The sequence below is a fragment of the Neoarius graeffei genome, chromosome 18 (assembly GCF_027579695.1).
Source record: "Neoarius graeffei isolate fNeoGra1 chromosome 18, fNeoGra1.pri, whole genome shotgun sequence".
NCBI lineage: Eukaryota > Metazoa > Chordata > Actinopteri > Siluriformes > Ariidae > Neoarius > Neoarius graeffei.
The window spans coordinates 30939528-30959440 of record NC_083586.1 but is presented as its reverse complement, the minus strand read 5'-3'; the positions used below and the strand labels follow the sequence as shown (position 1 = coordinate 30959440).

Sequence of the window (19913 nt, the reverse complement as noted above, 5' to 3'; positions counted from 1 at the left end):
TTTGCAAAAAATAAAAATAAAAATGCAAAATCAAGTGAATGTGGATGGAATAAAACAGTTATTCCACTCAATCTTGTTGGCCATCAGCTCATGTATGACTCGATTTCATGGAATAACTGTTACATATTACACTAAAAAGTAATATATTAAAACTTCACATCAAACGATTTGATGTTGTAAAGTTGAATACAAATTGCACTGATACTTAGAATCACATAAAACGTTTTATTTCCATATATATATAAAATATGAATTATTGTACCATTCTATATGTACAACTACTAATAAAATGAGTGCTGCAATTAGACACAATGGACTTTTGTATTTACATTGTGGTCAGCTTGATCAATCCTTCTCTTGAGCTTCAACATTTTACTATTGGAGGCAGGCTTTTAGGTGGACAGTTTCCAGACTTTGGACTCTTCAAATGTAGGGAATGGAAAGTCCTACAGGACGTCAGCCATTATCCAAAATGCGACTCTTATTTCTGCTCCCTCTGGTAATGAACTTATGTTGTTGCCACCCTGCTTCAGGTAAAATATGGATAATGATAAAATTATGTATATACAGATTAGAAAAATGTATCTGGTTTGTATCTAGATCTAAGTGAGACCTTCTTTGTATTCATAAATGCATGTAGGTCAGTGTGCTTGTGGTCATTTACTGTATATACATGGGTTCTTTGTGTTGTAGTGTTTATAAAGAGGAAGGTGGCTCATGGAGTCCTCACTCGTATAAAGCGGGCAAACTCAAATTGGTTTGAAGAGCTGAAGGTGGGTGATCTGGAGAGGGAGTGCATCGAGGAGAAATGTTCTTACGAGGAGGCCAGAGAGGTGTTTGAACACACAGAAGTAACGGTCGGTATTATAAACATACATGAAATGACTTAGCAGGATGTGGCAGTTTTTCAAATGGCTTATAGTACTTCGTTTGAAATCCAGCAAAATTTCTTGTCATTCTGAGCTATTTACATCTTATATAATAAAAACGGGGCGGCACGGTGGTGTAGTGGTTGGCGCTGTCGCCTCACAGCAAGAAGGTCCGGGTTCGAGCCCCGTGGCTGGCGAGGGCCTTTCTGTGTGGAGTTTGCATGTTCTCCCCGTGTCCGCGTGGGTTTCCTCCGGGTGCTCCGGTTTCCCCCACAGTCCAAAGACATGCAGGTTAGGTTAACTGGTGACTCTAAATTGACCGTAGGTGTGAATGTGAGTGTGAATGGTTGTCTGTGTCTATGTGTCAGCCCTGTGATGACCTGGCGACTTGTCCAGGGTGTACCCCGCCTTTCGCCCGTAGTCAGCTGGGATAGGCTCCAGCTTGCCTGCGACCCTGTAGAACAGTATAAAGTGGCTAGAGATAATGAGATGAGATAATAAAAACGTTTAAAAAAATCCATTATCATATTTTATGTCCACTGTCTTTTGAACCAAATGTTACTGTGACACTGTAATCGTACTGTACATTCTGAACATTCATGGTAAATACACATGCAGCTGGTATTTATAATTTGTTCAATAATTACTTCCTGTCACCACAGAATGAATTCTGGAGCAACTACAATGGTAAGATGTTCAATCACAAGAATTACATTACTTTAAAATTAGTCTATTCTGTAATTTGATTTTGAGTTCATTTGTTTGGTTTGTTATTTTTCAGTAAAAAACTTCTGTCAGTCAAACCCATGCAAGAACAATGGTACCTGCACACAGAAAAAAGAATCCTATTCATGCCTGTGTCTGGCAGGTTTTCATGGGCGTAACTGCGAACATGGTACAATCATCAACTTACCAAGCTTTAATATGTATTATTATTTTTAAAACAATGACAAAAATAGATTTGCCAGCCTGCTGTGCAACAAATAATTGTGAAGAAGAGTTAGGCCATATATTTCACACGAACCTGTTTTTCACAATATTCTTCTACAGTAAGATTTCAAGTGTAATTTTTATTGTTCAAAAGGCTGTATCCGTTTTAATTTATGGGAATGCATTTGAGATTAAATCAATGAGGTTTGAGCTTAGAAAGCCTTTATTACCCATTAATCTCTTGCACTTTCTTTAAAAAAAAATATTAAACTTTCCTCTAGTGGTTCAAAATACTACTCCTGACTCTTGCTTCAGTAATAATGGAGAATGTGAACATTTTTGTGAGGAGGGACCAGAGAGACGTAACTGTTCCTGTGCCGACGGGTACTTCCTTGGGACGGACAGGCAAAGCTGTCTGACACATGGTATAAATACTAAAAATGTGCAAATTATGAAGATCTTTCCATTTTGATTAACCTGAGCATTTCACTCTACAGCTTTTTTGACCCTGATTTAATTTTATTTTATTTTATTGCTTTCCTTCAGAGACATTTCCTTGTGGTAAAGTGCCACTTCTCAATGCCAACATCACCAGGAAAAATGTAGAGCATGACCAAAGGGCTCGAATAGTAGGAGGGACAGAATGTCCTCGAGGACACTGTCCATGGCAGGTAAGTTGAATTGTTAATGTAGAACATATACATGTGTATATAGAGATAATGTAAGTGACAAGTTAAGGAAAACCCCTTACACATGTAACCCAGATGTAAAACCTGGTTAACTAAACCATAAGCTTAACCTGAAAAGGAAATTGTTGTTTTATTAGTTGTTTCATGTGTTCAAATATCTTTAATGTGTTGCACTTGAAAGCAACGTGTTCCGACTGCACTCGAAGGCAGCACTCAGGTTCACCGCATCTAACCAGACGAAAGGCAGGTAGCCTGTTAGCAACCAATTAGCGTGCACGTTCAGCCTATTGTGTAGGAGGCTAGTTCGTACGCAGTACTTTTCCACTTCCTTTTGACTCCGGCCGCAACAGCGAGAAGGCAGCAATCCGCTGAGCAGAAGCGTTAGCACTGTGCTCAAGCGGTTACACACATGAACCGTCTTTCATCTTGTAAGAGCTGAGAGTCCCTGACGGCGCTCAGCACTGGAACCAAACGCATCGGTCAGATCTTTTGGAGACCCCTAGTCTCCATAGGAACATCCAGTCTGTTGGAGAGGATCCAGAGCCCTGGATGGAGTGATTCGGGATCATTCTGTGATTCATAGATGGTGAGTCTCCCAAAGATCCTAAAGAAGCTGGATTGATTCTTCGTCACTAACTCCAAATGGTGGTAGGGCCAACCCGGTTGGCAGGATTGCTACACACCCAAAAGAGTTAGCACGTGACTCTAATCACCCTATTAGAGGAACATTTGGAAGGAACACAAACAACACAGTACCGGTACTAAGGAAAAAAAAGACTCATTATTTTAAAGGCGCCATTTTATTTCCTTTGTTATTTTTCATATCATTGTTTATATAAATGTTGTAAACTTTTGTTATACAGTACTCACTAAAAGAGTTTACTTTTGCAATTTACTTCGTGGTTGGTGTTGTTCATTGTTCAGCTGTTGAGCTCTTTCTGAACCTAGTCATTCAGTGTATCTACTATAAGTGGGTTACACACATAAAGGGTGCAGATGCTTCCAGACAAGTGTACAGCATCCAAACCCATGGCTATCTGTATCCTGGCCAAGAGCATCTGTTGTTTTTTCATTACATAACTCTATCTGTGAAAGGAGGAGTTAATAGGCACAAGATGGGGAATATTTAATACTGAATAATACTGAACAAGTTGAAATGAAATCATTTCGCTCTTAAGTGAACTAGAAGGCACTAGTATACCGTTTGGGATTTACCCAATGACATAGCAGGCTTTACTTTCAAGGTATCTGGCATGTTATGGTAATTCCAGTGTTGCGTATTCTGCTGGCATGGTAAGGGTCCAACTTCCTCTTAGAGTGAAAAGTACAAATCAATACAAAGTTATTCTGATTGATCACCATTGTGCAATGATGAAACATTTCTATCCTGTTGATACTAGTCTCTTCTGGGTTATGAAGGGTCATTGAATGGTTTGATGAGCATGAAAATTATATATTTTTTTATTTCACACTCTATAGCCTTTGCAGTCACCAGATCTCAACCTATTTGAAAATCATTGGGAGAATTTAGACCCACGTTAGACAATATTCTCCACCATCATCGTCATAACTGCAAGTTGGCCTAGTGGTTAGCATGTCCACCTCTTGACCAGGAGATCATGAGTTCTACGCATGGTCGGGTCATACCAAAGACCATTGTAAAAATGGTACTGATTGCCATCTGGTGAGGCACACTGCAATACAGATGTGAGTCGGGAGTCAAACTCTCGCAGTCACTGGAGGACTTAGTTCTCCACTGTAACCCTAGCTATGTGAGAGGCCGAGGACTATATAAACAGAGATTGGCACCGCCCAATGCACCTTAAGGACCTAGTTAGTACTGGGATGGGAGACTGCCTGGGAAGACCAGGTCCTGGCATGGGAAGGACTTTGACCTTGACCATTGTTATAACACCCACTGAGAGAAGATATTTTGGAAGAATAATTTTTGTCCTTCCAGTACAGATCCTGAAATGTCTATACAGTTGTGGTCAGAAGTTTACATACAGTGACATGAATGTCATCTTGGATATGAATGTCATGGCAATATGTGGGCTTTCAGTAATTTCTTTGAACTGTTCTTTTTCTGTGGCAGAATGCACAGCATACATCTTTAATTAAAAAAAAAAAAACACTCGAATTTGGTGCACAAGTTTTAATTTTCTTTGGGTTTTCTGAAATCAACACAGGGTCAAAATTAAACATACAGGGTCAAAAATATACATACAGCACACCTAATATTTGGGTAAACTGTCTCTTTGCAAGATTCACCTTGACCAAACATTTTTGTTTACCACAACCAAGCTTCTGGCAGGTGGCACGGTGGTGTAGTGGTTAGCACTGTCGCCTCACAGCAAGAAGGTGCGGGTTTGAGCCCTGTGGCCGGCGAGGGCCTTTCTGTGCGGAGTTTGCATGTTCTCCCCGTGTCCGCGTGGGTTTCCTCCGGGTGCTCCGGTTTCCCCCACAGTCCAAAGACATGCAGGTTAGGTTAACTGGTGACTCTAAATTGACCGTAGGTGTGAGTGTGAATGGTTGCTTGTGTCTATGTGTCAGCCCTGTGATGACCTGGCGACTTGTCCAGGGTGTACCCCGCCTTTCGCCCGTAGTCAGCTGGGATAGGTTCCAGCTTGCCTGTGACCCTGTAGAACAGGATAAAGCGGCTAGAGATAACGAGATAAGAAGCTTCTGGCAGAATTTTGGTTGGATATTTCATGACTCTTCATGGTAGAATTGGTAGAGTTCAATTAAATTAGTTTTTTTTTCTTGGCATGGACTCGACTTATAAGCACGGTCCATATATTTTCAATAGGGTTGAAGTCAGGACTTGCTTTAAGCATAATGTTAGTGTCAGTAAACCTGCTGAGACCGCTTTGACTACAAACATGGACACCCTGAACTACAAGCCCCAAGACTCACAGTGTCCTCTGTCTCCCGATTACTAATCATAGCTGTCATGTATCTTCCTAATTACCTCTCTCCCTATTTAAGCCATTCACTCACACTACTCCAGTGCAAAGTATCGTTCTGATCCCTCAGTTCATACCAAGCCTTGTATCTTTCTGATTGCTTTTTGTATTTCTGACTTTTGCTTATCCTCTCATGTTTTCACTCTTTGTCTTTCCTCTATTACATTGTTCGCCGATTGCCTGACCCATGCTAGTTTACTGACCTTGGTTTCAGTCTCTCTTCTTGGCTTTGTTGACTGTTTGCATCCTGCTCTTTTCTGCACATACATCCGTAAGTGCCTGCATTCTGACAGGATACTTCACCACTATGGATGTAGCGGAAGAGGCGAAGCAGACAGCTCTTAACGTCCAAGGGTGACTACTGGGAGTACATCAACAGATGCTAGCAGACCTCAACACTTGTATGGTGCAACTAGCTACTGTGATGTCGCAGGCCCTCCTAACATGTCCCGAGTCTTCCACAAGCTTGGCGCTGCAACCTACTGTTCCAGAGAGGTTCGCTGGAGACACGCTCGCTTGCAAAAGGTTTCTTACTTCAAATGTTCCATGTATTTCGCTAGTATGCCTAACCTGTCTGAAGAACACAAGATCGCTAAGTTCCTTTCTTTCCTCACTGGCAAAGCACTCCGATGGGCCAGTGCAGTTTGGAACCAGAGCAGTGAACAGACTAAGTCCTATGGGCATTTCCTCTCTCAGTTCAAGAGTGTTCAATCATGAACCAGAAGGAATTGAAGTAGGTGAAAGTTTACTCATCATTTCACAAGGCTCCAGAAGCGTGGTTGAGTACGCCCTAGATTTCAGAACACTAGCAGCAGCTAGTGGGTGGAATGATCCTGCTCTTAAGGCAGTTTTTCACCAAGGTCTGCGCCCCGAGATTCTAAGCAAGCTCACCTGCAGAGATGAACAATGCACTCTGGACTCTCTCATCGACCTAGCCATTCGTCTAGATCAGGGGTTTTCAAAGTGTGGGAGAGTCAGCCCCCCCTCGGAGAGCAAATAAACAACAGCGCCCCCCTTACAATTTTTGTTGTTGCTATACTTAATGTTCCATTCGTATTTTTTAAAAAAATGGTTGTTGTACACATTATTTTTTTCTTTTTCACATTTTAAACATCTGTGCTTTTTAAAACATCTTGTTTTACACATTTTAAACATCTCATAGCATCGTTAGCTAGCACCTCTTGGCAGACAACACACTGTGGTAGTGGAGCATCTTCAGATCCAGTCCATGAAAATCCAAACTTTAAATAATCGTGGTCATACTTCCTTCTTTTTCCAGTCCCCCAGGATTCCACGGGCCTTTTTTGTGATTGTTGCGAGCTAAAATGTCTGATGTTGCGGGGGTTTCAAAAAAAATTGCGATGAAAGTTGCGGTGTTTAGGTTTTTGTTGCGATTACATTGCGGGAGGAAGTGAAAGTTGAGAGAAATTGTTGCAATTTTCTCTTTTTGTGATTAAAATTGAGTGATATGTTAAATATTAAGTTATTACTGAAAAACTATTGATTAAAAAAACAAAGACACTGAGAAATGGTCCTATAAACAACTTTACCAATATAAAAGATTACCAGGACTGCAAAAATGCAGAAAAATAGGCTTTACTTATCCAAATGCACCTGTTGGTTCAAAAATTAAAGTGCATAGAACCTCACAGCACAACATGAAGTTACCTTAAAATATAATATAAATGCCTCAGCTTTCATGTAAGAAAAAAAAACTATTAATACTAGTACCATGTGCAGGCAGTCTCTCCTGAATACTAAATTAAACAATAATTATAAACTAATAAAATAAATGGCTCAGGCTTCATAGAAGAAAAAAAACAATTTGAACAGAATCTCACAGTATGATGCTGAAGCTGCCTAAACAATGGAAAATAAAATACCATTTTGGCAAAAATGTTGGCATCCATTAATTTCTTGTATTAAGTTAAAAAAAAAAGTGCACACAGTCCTTCACTGTAAACATAACACACTTTCAGTAACAGAATTTAAGCCTACATAAACACTGACTCGCACATCATGCAATGTTGCCAGATACTGCTGACGTTTTCCAGTCCAAAATATATTCATAACCCGCCAAAATGCACTTGAAACCGCCAATCTGGCAACACTGCGCGCATGCTGCTTCTCTTGAACATAGACATCCAGAAGTAAGGCGGAAGGTAGTTTGTCGATGTCACCTCAAGACGACGCCAACGATTGGTCAAATTTGCGGGAAAGTTGCGGTGATTGGATATAATTGCAACACCGCCCTGAATTCGTGGGGATTGGTTGAATTTGCGCTGAAGTTGCAAATCGCAACATCCTGGAGGCTCTGTTTTTTTGCTTGGCCGTCTCCTCACTCCCTGTAGCTTTAGGTACTAAAAATCGATCCATTTTGTCTCTCACGTTGCGCCCCCCCTGAAGAACTCTGGCGCCCCCTGGGGGGGCGCGCCCCACACTTTGAAAAGCCCTGGTCTAGATCATCTGTTGGCTCACCAACCGTCCATTCAGGAGAGTGTTAAACTGGTCCTAACTTCTGAGGACAGTGCATCCATGGAAGTGTCATGCACCCGATTAACATGCACTGAGCGTCTAAGGAGGAAGAAGGAGGGTTTGTGTTTACTGCGGGAGTTCCGAACACCAGCTCAACTATTGTTCCGTCCATGCTCCAGCACGCAATGTGAGTCCAGTAAGAAAATTCAGTTCCAAATCATTCAAGGTTCCAGTGTTTTTAAAGTTGGAAAATTCCACACACATCCTTTCTGCTTTTATCGATTCAGGGGCAGAAGGCAACTTTATCAGCAGCTCAGTCGCTCAGAGGTTTGACCTTCCAACAACCTCTCTTCAAAGTGCACTCAGCATTCAAACCATCAACGGAGGACCTATAGGAGAGGGTTTTGTCACCATGTGTACAACCCCCCCATTCACATTCAAGCAGGTGCACTGCACTCAGAGTTCATCTCACTTTACGTCACCACTACTGTAAGTCACAACATCATTCTTGGCTATCCTTGGCTCCAACTTCATGACCCCTTGATTTCGTGGCCGAAAAAGGAAATTCTCCAATGGTCACCTGCCTGCTTTCAAAGTTGCATCTCTCGTCCACAAGTCAACATCTTGTCCACCTCTGTGGACAGCCCGCAGCCAGACTCTCTAGACAATGTCATTGAGTGTTATTTGGACCTCAAGGAGGTATTCAGCAAGGGAAAGGCTAGTGGGCTGCCACCTTATTGGCCCTATGACTGTGCGATAGATCTACTGTTGGGCACGTCACCACCCCGGGGGCATATGTACCCCCTCTCCCAAAAAGAGCACGCAGCTATGGAAGAATACCTTCAAGAAGCCCTCAAGCAGGGTTACAGCCATCCTTCCAAATCTCCAGCCTCTGCGGGCTTCTTCTTCATGGAGAAACAAGGTGGTGGTCTTAGACCATGTATTGATTATAGGGGACTTAATCAGGTGTCAGTCAAGTACCCATATCCACTTCCTCTTGTTCCTGCAGCCCTGAAGCAACTCAGATCAGCTAAGATCTTCTCTAAACTTGACTTACGCAGTGCCTACAACTTAATCAGGATTAAAAAGGGCGACGAGTGGAAAACCACCTTCAGCACTACCGCCAGCCATTTTGAGTACTGGGTAATGCCGTATGGCCTTTCTTCAGCGCCTAGTGTGTTCCAATGTCTGATTAATGATGTGCTACGGGACATGCTAGGCAAGTATACCATCGCCTACATCGATGACATTCTCATCCACTCCCCAGATGAAGGAAGTCACAAGGATCACGTAAGGCCGGTTCTCCAATGCCTGCTTCAGAACCACCTCCATGTCAAAGCAGATAAGTGTGAGTTCCATCAGAAACATATCTCCTTCTTAGGATACATTATCAGTGGGGTTAGCATGGACTCATCCAAGGTCTCTGCGATCACTTCTTGGCCCACACCCACATCCATTAAGGACCTTCAACGTTTCTTGGGCTTTGCGAACTTCTATCACCATTTTATTAGGGGTTTCAGCATGATCGCCACTCCCTTGACAGCTGTATTAAAGAAGGGGCCCAAGTGCCTCAAGTGGAACCCCGCGGCAGAAGAAGCCTTTAACCGTCTGAAACATGCCTTCACCTCCGCTCCAGTATTACAGCATCCTGACCCATCAAAACCTTTCACCCTAGAGGCAGATGCTTCTGATATGGGAGTAGGGGCAGTACTGTCACAATGTTTTGGGGAGAAATAGAAACTCCTTCCAGTAGCTTTCTTTTCAAGGAAACTCTCTCTTCTGCTGAAAGAAACTACGACATGGGGAACAGAGAACTGCTCACCATAAAGCTAGCCCTTGAGGAGTGGTGACACTGGTTAGAGGGAGTCACACACCTTTTTGTCATCCTCATGGACCACAAGAACTTGGAATATCTCCGGAAAGCTAAGAGGTTAAACCCTCGTCAGGCCAGATGGGCTCTCTTCTTCACATGCTTTGACTTCAACATTTCATTCCATCCAGGCTCCAAGAACACCAAAGCTGATGCCCTATCTCAAGTCTTTGCTCCGTCACACCAAGATTCTGTCACCCATCCCATTCTCCCACCCCAATGCTTCCTACAGTCCATCACCTGGGACCTAGACAAAGAAATAAGGAACTCCCAACCTCAGACTCTCCCCAGGAATCTTCCACCTGGTCTACTATATGTGCTGAAACATTTTAGAGGCAGACTCATCACTTGGGCTCATGCTTCCCCTGCTATGGGACACCCTGGCAGTCAGCAAACTCATATGTTGAGAAACAAGTACTGGTGGGAAAACATGCTTACTGAAATTAATCAGTACATCGCCTCATGCTTTGTCTGTGCCCAAGCTAAGGTTCCTAGAACCCTTCCAGCGGGTAAGCTTTGCCCTCTCCCTGTGCCTCAAAGACCCTGGTCCCACATCACTATTGATTTCATCACTGACCTCCCTTCCTCACAAGGCAATACCACCATAATGGTAACCATCGACTGCTTTTCCAAAGCTCTTAAGCTTATTCCATTACCTGGTATCCCCATAGCATCCCAGTGGTATCCCTTCTGTATGCGTAACCAGGGGGAGTAGGCACACTTCCTTCCATGGGTCAAGTATGCACTGAACTCTCTTCGACACTCTACAACTCAACTAACACCATTTCAGTGCATCCTCTGCTACCAACCACCCCTGTTCCCTTGGGATGACACGCCAAGCCAAGTACAAGCCGTAGATGAGTGGTTTTCATGCAGCTAGACGATATGGGAGGAGGTACATCATCGGCTCGAAACAATCAATGCAGAGTATAAAGAATATGCTGACAAACATAGAGCAAACAATCTAGATTTTTCCCCAGGTGACAGAGTATGGATAGCCACAAGAAACCTAAGAGAACCCAATACCTGTAAAAAAAAAACTTCAGCCATGATATATCGGACCATTCAAGGTACTTTGTCACATCAACAAAGTCTCGTACTGTCTAGAACTCCCCCCTTGCAGCAGGTTATCCCCTACATTCCACATCTCTAAACTGAAACCTGCCATTCCAGGCCCCCTTGCTGAGAATGCACCTGTCCAGGAGCACCCAGCTCTTGACATAGAGGGTGAACCCATCTACCAGGTAAATAAGACCCTCAACTCTAGAAGAAGAAGAGGGCAAGTTGAGTGCGTGGTAGATTGGGAAGGTTATGGAACCGAGGAACAAAGCTGGGTTCTCACTAAGGACACTCTAGACCCACTCCTCAAGCAGGAGTTCCATGCCCTACATCCTGACAAACCAGCATCCAGAGGTAGAGGGCATCCCAGAAAGAGTGTAGCTCCCAGAGGGAGCTCCTTGGGGAGGTTCTGTCAGTAAACCTGCTAAGAATGCTTTGACTACAAACATGGACACCCTGAACTACAAGCTCCAAGAATCACAGTGCCCTCTGTCTCCCGATTACTAATCACAGCTATCATGTATCTTCCTAATTACCTCTCTCCCTATTTAAGTCACTCATTCACATTACTCCAGTGCAAAGTATTGTTCTGCTCCCTCAATTCATACCAAGCCTTGTATATTTCTGATTGCCTTTTGTACAGTATTTCTGACTTTTGTTTATCCTCATGTTTTCACTCTTTGTCTTTCCTCTATTACATTGTTCACCAATCGCCTGACCCACGCTAGTTTACCGACCTTGATTTCAGTCTCTCGTCTTGGCTTTGTTGACTGTTTGCATCCCACTCTCTTCTGCACATACATCCATAAGTGCCTGCATTCTGACAGTTAGCCTGCTTTATCCTCTACAACCAGCTCTGATGTGTGTTTGGGTTCATTGTTCTGTTGTAAGTCCCAAGTCATGTTCAAGTTTCTGATGGTTTATGCTGAAGAATTCTGAGGTAGTCCTCCTTCATTATTCCATCTACTTTGTGCCAGTTCCACTGGCAGCGAAACAGCCCCAGAGCATGATGATCCTACCACCACCAGCTGGTACAGTGTCCCTCTATACATGGTGGTCACTGTGGCCAAACAACTCAATCTTTGTCTCATCTGACCATACAGCTATCCTCCAGAAGGCTTTTTCTTTGTCCATGTGGTCAGCTTCAAACTTTAGTTAAACTTGACGGTGTCAATTTTGGAGCAGGGGGTTATTTCTTGGATAGCGGCCTCTTAATCTATGGTGATCTGAACTGTAGACAGTGATCCCATACTTGCCAACTTTTCAAAATTCTCATGGGGGAGAAAAGTGCGTGAACAACATTTTCAATTGGACGAGGATATGATGTGTGGTTGAAATGATAAAAACAGTGGATCCCAATTAATTGCAAACCATTTGAAATGTATACAATTAAAGAGTTTTTGAATTGTTCATATTGTTCTATCAATTACTCTAGGTTATGGGATTCATGCATCAGGCATGAGAGAGCTCAGAGTGAAAAATCTTTAATAGTACTCTTGTCTTGGATTTTAATATAATAACAATGAAAGGGAAGTCTTAAATCAGATTTTGAGCTGAAAAATCTCATGCCTGAATATTGTATACATACACAGAAAATAACACAAGTGATGCTTTAGAAGAATGTTTATCATTTCTTAAAGGCCCGGTCCCACTGCACTTATGGATGCAAAGAGGATGTAAAACGTAAAAAAATCTTTGCCATCCGTTGGAAAACGCTATGCATCCGTTGTGTACTCATTGCATACGTGCTTCATACGCTCTATCCATCGAGCATCCGTCCACTGTGATTTCATCCGCGCAAAAAGTTTTGAGCTGCACAAAACTTTTAGAACGGATGAACTTTCCGCCGTGTACGATGTAAATCCGCGACATATACGAGCAACAAACGTTCTATGTCCGTTATCATCCATTAAACGTCTGCTGTATCCTCTCTGCATCCTCTGGGCATCCTCGCAACTCACATCCACTGCAGCTGAAAACGGAAAGAGGGAGGAAAGATAAGGTACATGAAACGTCTATTCATCGTTAGTAGCACGGAAATAGAAAGGATGTAAGCGTATGCATCTCGTATATAAAGTATTCAAAACAGACAAAGCGTTTATATCTGGGATGTATCTCGTATATTTAGCATGTCTGGAGTATGTCTAGAGTATGTAGAAGGACACCTAGTTCAGGGTTTGAACGAGAAGGCACGGACTTCCTTTTCTTGCCTGACTGACGCACCATGGTGTTGATACAAGATGTAGTAGAGATGTATCAATGTAGTCTTCTTCTAAAACGAGATGTAGTAGATGTATCGATGTAGCCGCCAGCACGTCTTTCCGCTTTATGCTGACGGCGTGCGTGCTGCATCCCTTTATATCCACGGAGCAGACGCAATTCATACCCCCCGCATGCGCAGTGAACGGTCTGCATCCGATATACATCCGCGCAACATCCCCTTTGTTTCCGTTAGGCGTACGTGATGCATCCCCTTCATCCGCTATGCATCCACTCTTTCTGCTATGCGTCCGCTTCTCAGTTATCACCGGTAACCCCTTCGGAGCTGTCATCCACTTCCATCCGCTTTCATCTGCTAGGCTTCCTATGAACATGCGTTTAACATCCCCGCTATATACTACCCACGTCCGTTCTTTTCCGTTCTGTTTTCGCAAATTTTCGCCAATTTTGTCCATTTCTGGAGCGGATGAAAACGGATAGAGCCACCCCCAAAATTTTGCTCGTCCGCTGTGTCCTTTTTGCATACGTTTTGTGTCCATCGGCCAGTGGGACCAGGCCTTTAAATAAATAGTCACAGTGAATGAAAGTATTATTGGATTGCATCAAATGTGTTTTCCTTCTGTAAGCTCATGTAAAAATACAGAGAAATATAATCATATATAAATTAAATTTTAATAAGATTTAACCAAAATAGTAACAACTCAAATACTGCACTGTCTTAGTACTACTAAAATGCATCTCTCTCACTAAACACTTTCCAACAGAATTTTTAAAAAGCACGAGAAATCCTATCCAAATCCTATCGGAATGCATCAAAGGAATTTGCTCATTTGCAAACTTTGACTGAAAGTTTTCAAACAAAATTTAAAAATGGCACTATAAATACTACCATACTATCAAAATATACTCCACAAAGAAATTCACTTGAATGCAAAATTTTAGTACTACCAAAATACACTCACTAGTAATCTTTCACTTAAAACCTCAAAACTCTATCAAAATCAGTCACTTTCCAGATAATTCACTTGTAAACTTTCACTTAAAACTTTCAAACATAAATTCAAAATAGCACTAAGACACTACCACACTATTCAAATACACTCACCAAACAAATTCTCTGTCATGCAAAATTTCACTAAACACTTTAGTACAGTTTTTGTTTCTGAAATGGTATGGAAGACTAGTTTAATTTCACACTCAAATGTCACCATGGCCGTAGCCAGCTATGAGGCCACCGAGGTCCGGACCTCGGTCATTTTTAAGAGCTGAAAATACATTTGTAGGCTAAATAGTCAACTGGATAAAAAAATAAAGAATAACATTAAAACGTCTCCGTAAAAAGTGCATTGTTAATTATGTTAAATGTTGATTCTGTCTTCTGTGTCTCTTTTGTGAGCACGGCTCTGAGACCAAGAACACAAAACCGAATGAGTGCGTGACTCGGGGGAGGAACGCAGTGCAGGAGACATGGGTTTTTCATGGTAACCATCAGCGCACTTTCATGAAGCTGTTAAATTTACATTTTCAAAGCAGCACAGTTTTGTCCTCATTGCTTGGGCCAGATCAAACCATTAAACAAGCTTAAATTATTCTTACTCTTGCCACATACATGATTTTTTTTTCAACACCAACTGATTTTGTTTTCCTCTACTCATGGTATATGAGCTAATAGCCTAGTAGTACAGTAGCCAATCAGAGTGTGCAATTGCTCATATCCAATGAATATGGATAGAATACAGTACCAGTGAAGAGCCTGGATACTCCTACTCAATCATTGGTTTTTCTGTAGTTTGACTAGACTATTTTTTTTTACATTGTAGAAGAATAACCTGTGCTTCAATGGGAGGGATAAGACTGAAGGAAAATGTCACCTTTTGTATAAAGAAGTTAACACTCTAAATAATCACATATTTGCTTACATTTAAAAAAGTGATTTTAAAATAGTGGAGACTCCTGAATATTGATCATTTCCTTTCTTTGTTTTAATCTTCTAGTGAAAAATCCCAGTTTCAGTGGTCTCAGACTTTTGGTCCCACTCTATGGTGCCATATATTCAAAATACAGTACCAGTCAAAAGTTTGGACACCCCTATTCAGGTTTTTTTGTATTTTGACTATTTTCTACAGTGTAGAACAATAATGAAGACCTCAAAACAATGAAATAACATATGCATACTTGCCAACCCTCCCGATTTCGGCGGGAGGCTCCCAATTTTAGCCTCCATCTCCCACCTCCCGATCGTATTTGTTAAAAACTGGATAATCTCCCGGTTTTGGGAAATCCCTACCACCAAGTTAAAAACACTCCCGATTATGTCCAATCAGAATTGTATGAGAAACACTGTTGACGTCAACTGATTTTTAACCAATCAACAAACAGAACGACAGTCACTTCTGTAATATAGGATTCACCCAGGCTGTCCGACATTTTTTACAAGCAGTCATTCATCATGGCCACTAAACTAAATACCAAACGGCAAAAATATGAATGCAAATACCAGGTTGCATGGGAGAATGAATTTCCATGGATAAGCAAATGTTCAACCAGCCAGTTACACATTTTAAGGTAAAGATACCTTAAATCAGAATATAATGGACATTCAGGGCCGTAGCAGCATTTTAAAATCACCGAGGTCCGTGATGTGCAAAGCGCACGCCGAAAAATTTTCGACATATTTAAATGAGAGGGGTGAATTACATGTCACACAAGAGATCTATTCCTGAAATTACTTTTAATGGTGTTTGAACTGAATATCATGAGTTTTGAAAAGAAAATCATGTATGTGGCAAGAGTAAGAATAATTTAAGCTTGTTTAATGGTTTGATCTGGCCCAAGCAATGAGGACAAAACTGCGCTGCTTCAAAAATGTAAATTTAACAGCTTCATGAAAGTGTGCTGATGGTTACCATGAAAAACCCGTGTCTACTGCACTGCGTTCCTCCCCCAAGTCACGCACTCATTCGGTTTTGTGTTCTTGGTCTCAGAGCTGCACGCACAAAACAGACACAGAAGACAGAATCAACGTTTAACCTAATTAACAATGCACTTTTTACGGAGACGTTTTAATGTTATTCTTTTTTTTATCCAGTTGACTATTTAGCCTACAAATGTATTTTCAGCTCTTAAAAATGACCGAGGTCCGGACCTCGGTGGCCTCATAGCTGGCTACGGCCATGATCGGGAGTATTTTTAACTTGGCGGTAGGGAATTTCCCATACCGGGAGATTATCCGGTTTTTAACAAAATACGATCGGGAGGCGGGAGACGGAGGCTAAAATCGGGAGCCTCCCGCCGAAATCGGGAGGGTTGGCAAGTATTGCCGCTTTTCCACTACAAACGCGGCTGAGTCGGGCTGAGCCGTGCCGTGCTGAGTCGGGCTGAGCGGGGCTGTTGGAGTTGCATTTCGACTACAACTGTGCTGAACCGTGCTGGCTGGAAGTGGGTGGACACATTGGGTGGAGTTAGCGAAAGTGGGTGGACGTCAGGTGATGTCGTTAAGCAGCGCAAACAGTGACATCAGTGAGCTTTTAAGCGGTAGTCTCACGACCCGGATAGTAAACAATAAACATGGAGGACATGGAGTCGTTAGTGTTGCTGGTCTTGGTGCTGTGGCTTGTTGTCACCGACAACGCGGACAGATACTGGCAAGAGCGTATAGATGAGGCGAGGCGCATAAGGCTTCAGAAATTCTCGTAATTTGTAATTCTTCTTCCGGGTTTGCGGTGTTTACAGATCCCAGCGCGCTCGCGGGGCGTGTGTGGGCATGTGAGGACACTCCTCCTCACCAATCAGTGCACAGGGGAGTGTCTGCTCACGCCCCCAGCCTCACTCGGCTTGCTTTGGCTCGCTTCAGCCCCACTCCAAAACGGTGCGAGTTTTAGGGGCTAAGCAGGGCTGAAGCGAGCTGAGTCGTGCTGGTTTTTGGTAGTCGAAACGCGAGCCGTGTCGGGCTGAAGTGAGCTGAAGCGAGCTGAAGTGAGCTGAAAAAGGGTAGTGGAAAAGGGCCATATGTGATCCATCAGCTTCCAGTTCATGGCAGGGCTGTGCCATGGTGGTTCCCAGGTTGTTCCTGACCATCCAAACCAATTTCCTTTCAGCTGAGGGTGACAGTTTGGGTTTTCTTGAAGCAAAGTGGCTTGGCAAAGTGACCTACACCTCACAATAACTTTGGATACAATTGTCTGAACTGATCTTGGAATTTGCAGTTGTTTAGAAATGGCTCCAAGAGACATTCTGGAGTTGTGTACATCTGCGATCCTCTTTCTCAGATCTGCACTGAGCCCCTTGGACTCTCTCATTGTATTGTGTGTTGGTCAGTCCAATGAGTGCTGTAAACAAACCCTTTTTATGAAGGCACAGAGAAGCTACCAGCTGTAGTCAATCATGATTACTAACAGGGAGTTAAGAGACCTCGACTGTGGCAAGATAAGAGACATTTTGGAAGTTTCAGGACCTCTGAATTAATAATCTAAGTGCGTGTATGTAAATTTTTTACCGTGTATGTATAATTTTGACCCTGTGTTGATTTCAGAAAACCCAAAGAAAATTAAAACTTGTGCACCAAATTCGAGTGGTTTTTTTTTATTAAAGATGTATGCTGTATATTCTGCCACAAAAAAGAACAGTTCAAAGAAATTACTGAAAGCTCAAATATTGCCATGACATTCATATCCAAGATGATATTCATGTCACTGTATGTAAACTTCTGATCACAACTGTATGTCTAGGAGCATTTGCAACACCTTACTAAGACAATTTATATCAGTTTTTCCTTTACTTGTCACCTGCCTGGTAAAACTTATCTTTTGTGCTGTTTTATTCTTTTGCTAGAAATAAAAGCACAACACTAAAAAAAAAAAAAAAAATCACATGAATGATCATTCTCTGAATTACTGTTCACAATACAAATGTTCTGTAGGCATATGCATCCCTGACTACCTCCAAAGTAGTTTATCAACCAATTATGGATTACAAAGAGCGTCTGAGACACAGTTAACCCTGTTCACATCTGTATTTAATGCTCTTGCACCCAAATTGACATACAGTACTGTGCAAAAGTCTGAGGCACCCTATTTTTTTCATACAAACTTTGTTATACATTTCTATTTTATCACGTCTACATTACTGAGTCAGTACAAAAACATTTTAGAGTTCCAAACATTCGTTTGCCAGCACATAATGTTTGTATCTGAGCAGCATATTACATAAGAGAGCACTTTTCAGATTAAAAAAGAAAACATAATGAAGGCCACTGAGTTTTGCTGCAAAATGAAGACACAAGTGTGACAAAGTGGCTGGATCTACAAGATACTCAGTAAAACCTACAGCTCATTTCCTTATAAAACTGCACTCATTGTACCTGAGACTACTATTTTTTTTTAAAGCAAAGGGTCGTCTCACACCAAATATTGACTTTGTTTCATTTATTATGGCTTACTTCTTATTGTTTATAGTGTTTTTTTATGTTGAAAAATTTCATTTCATTATTTTTAAGCCATTTTTGGTCTTCAGTATTTCTTTACATGTGCCTAAGACTTTTGCACAGTACTGTACATACGTAAATACCACTTTTTAACTAGGTCCGTTTCATGTGTCTGTTTACGTAATATATTGTGATCATTCATTCATGTTTAGCATTGTGAATCCAGAGCCTGTTCCGAAAACATGGGAAGCCACCCGAATGGGATGCCAAGTCCATTATTAGGGTCCATGAAACATTAGTTGTTAAGACTGAACAGAACAGAAGAGATTAAAGTCACACTGATTTTGAAACAAGTGTCTTCATCAGGTCTTGCTAAAGTATGGTGAAAAGGGCTTCTGTGGTGGTGTGATCTATAAGCCTACATGGATCCTCACAGCCTCTCATTGTTTAGAAAATCTTGAAATCAAGTTTCTCAAGATAGTTGCAGGTGAGTTTTGTGCATGACGGCATGTATGTGCATCTGTAGTCAAGGGACTGATTAACAGCCTTTTTTTAATCCAGGTGAACATGACCTTGACATGATCGAAGGTTCGGAACAAGTTATAGAAGTGGAGGAGATGATTATGCACCCCAAATACGACGTATCAACAACAGATAATGACATTGCCCTCCTCCGTCTCCGCCGTCCTATCGTCTACAATACGTACGCAGTACCTGTGTGCCTCCCTCAAAAATTAATGGCAGAACAAGAGCTGTGGAGAGTCCGCTTACACACCGTGAGTGGATGGGGACAACGCTCTGAGAATGGTCCGACATCACGATATCTCCGGAGGCTCAATGTGCCCCGTATCTACACTGAAAACTGTAAGAAGGAAAGCAATGTCTCGCTAACCTTGAACATGTTCTGTGCTGGCTACTTCAAGGGCAAGGAGGACTCGTGTAAAGGGGACAGCGGTGGACCTCTCGTCACCTCTTTCGGGAACACCACATTTCTCCTGGGCATTGTGAGCTGGGGCAAAGGATGCGCCCGCCCGGGTCAGTACGGCATATACACACGTGTGTCCAATTACGTGGATTGGATCCACAAACACACATCAGCTCTCAAGTCAGCAAATGGAAGCGTGGTAGCGGGGTCAGTGGAAAAGACTGTCTAACCAAATGTGTGTTGTTGTCAATGTTAATTCATGAATCTTACTGTTATAATAAAAACTTATTACAGTAAATGTTCAGATGGTAGCTTGGCAAGATCAACTATAAGCAAGGCACACCTAGAAAACATGAATTCTTACATTATCTAGTGATGCTTGGTGCCTGACACATCTTGCGCCACATGCCCTTGATTTATTTTTGTTTACAATGAGATTGACAGAGTGGAGTTAAACATGAACAGATGTGCAAAGTAGGTCACTCACA

At 42.1% G+C, this 19913-nt stretch overlaps 1 protein-coding gene across 1 annotated transcript; it reads left to right on the top strand.

The window, feature by feature from the left end:
• The first annotated feature begins 472 nt into the window (after nucleotides 1-472).
• Nucleotides 473-19654, top strand: f7 (coagulation factor VII). The gene is made up of 8 exons (XM_060898276.1): nucleotides 473-533; nucleotides 694-857; nucleotides 1532-1556; nucleotides 1651-1764; nucleotides 2081-2224; nucleotides 2346-2470; nucleotides 18867-18987; nucleotides 19062-19654. Exons 1-8 carry the CDS (start codon nucleotides 473-475, stop codon nucleotides 19652-19654), a joined length of 1347 nt encoding a protein of 448 aa, XP_060754259.1.
• Nucleotides 19655-19913: the final 259 nt, after the last annotated feature.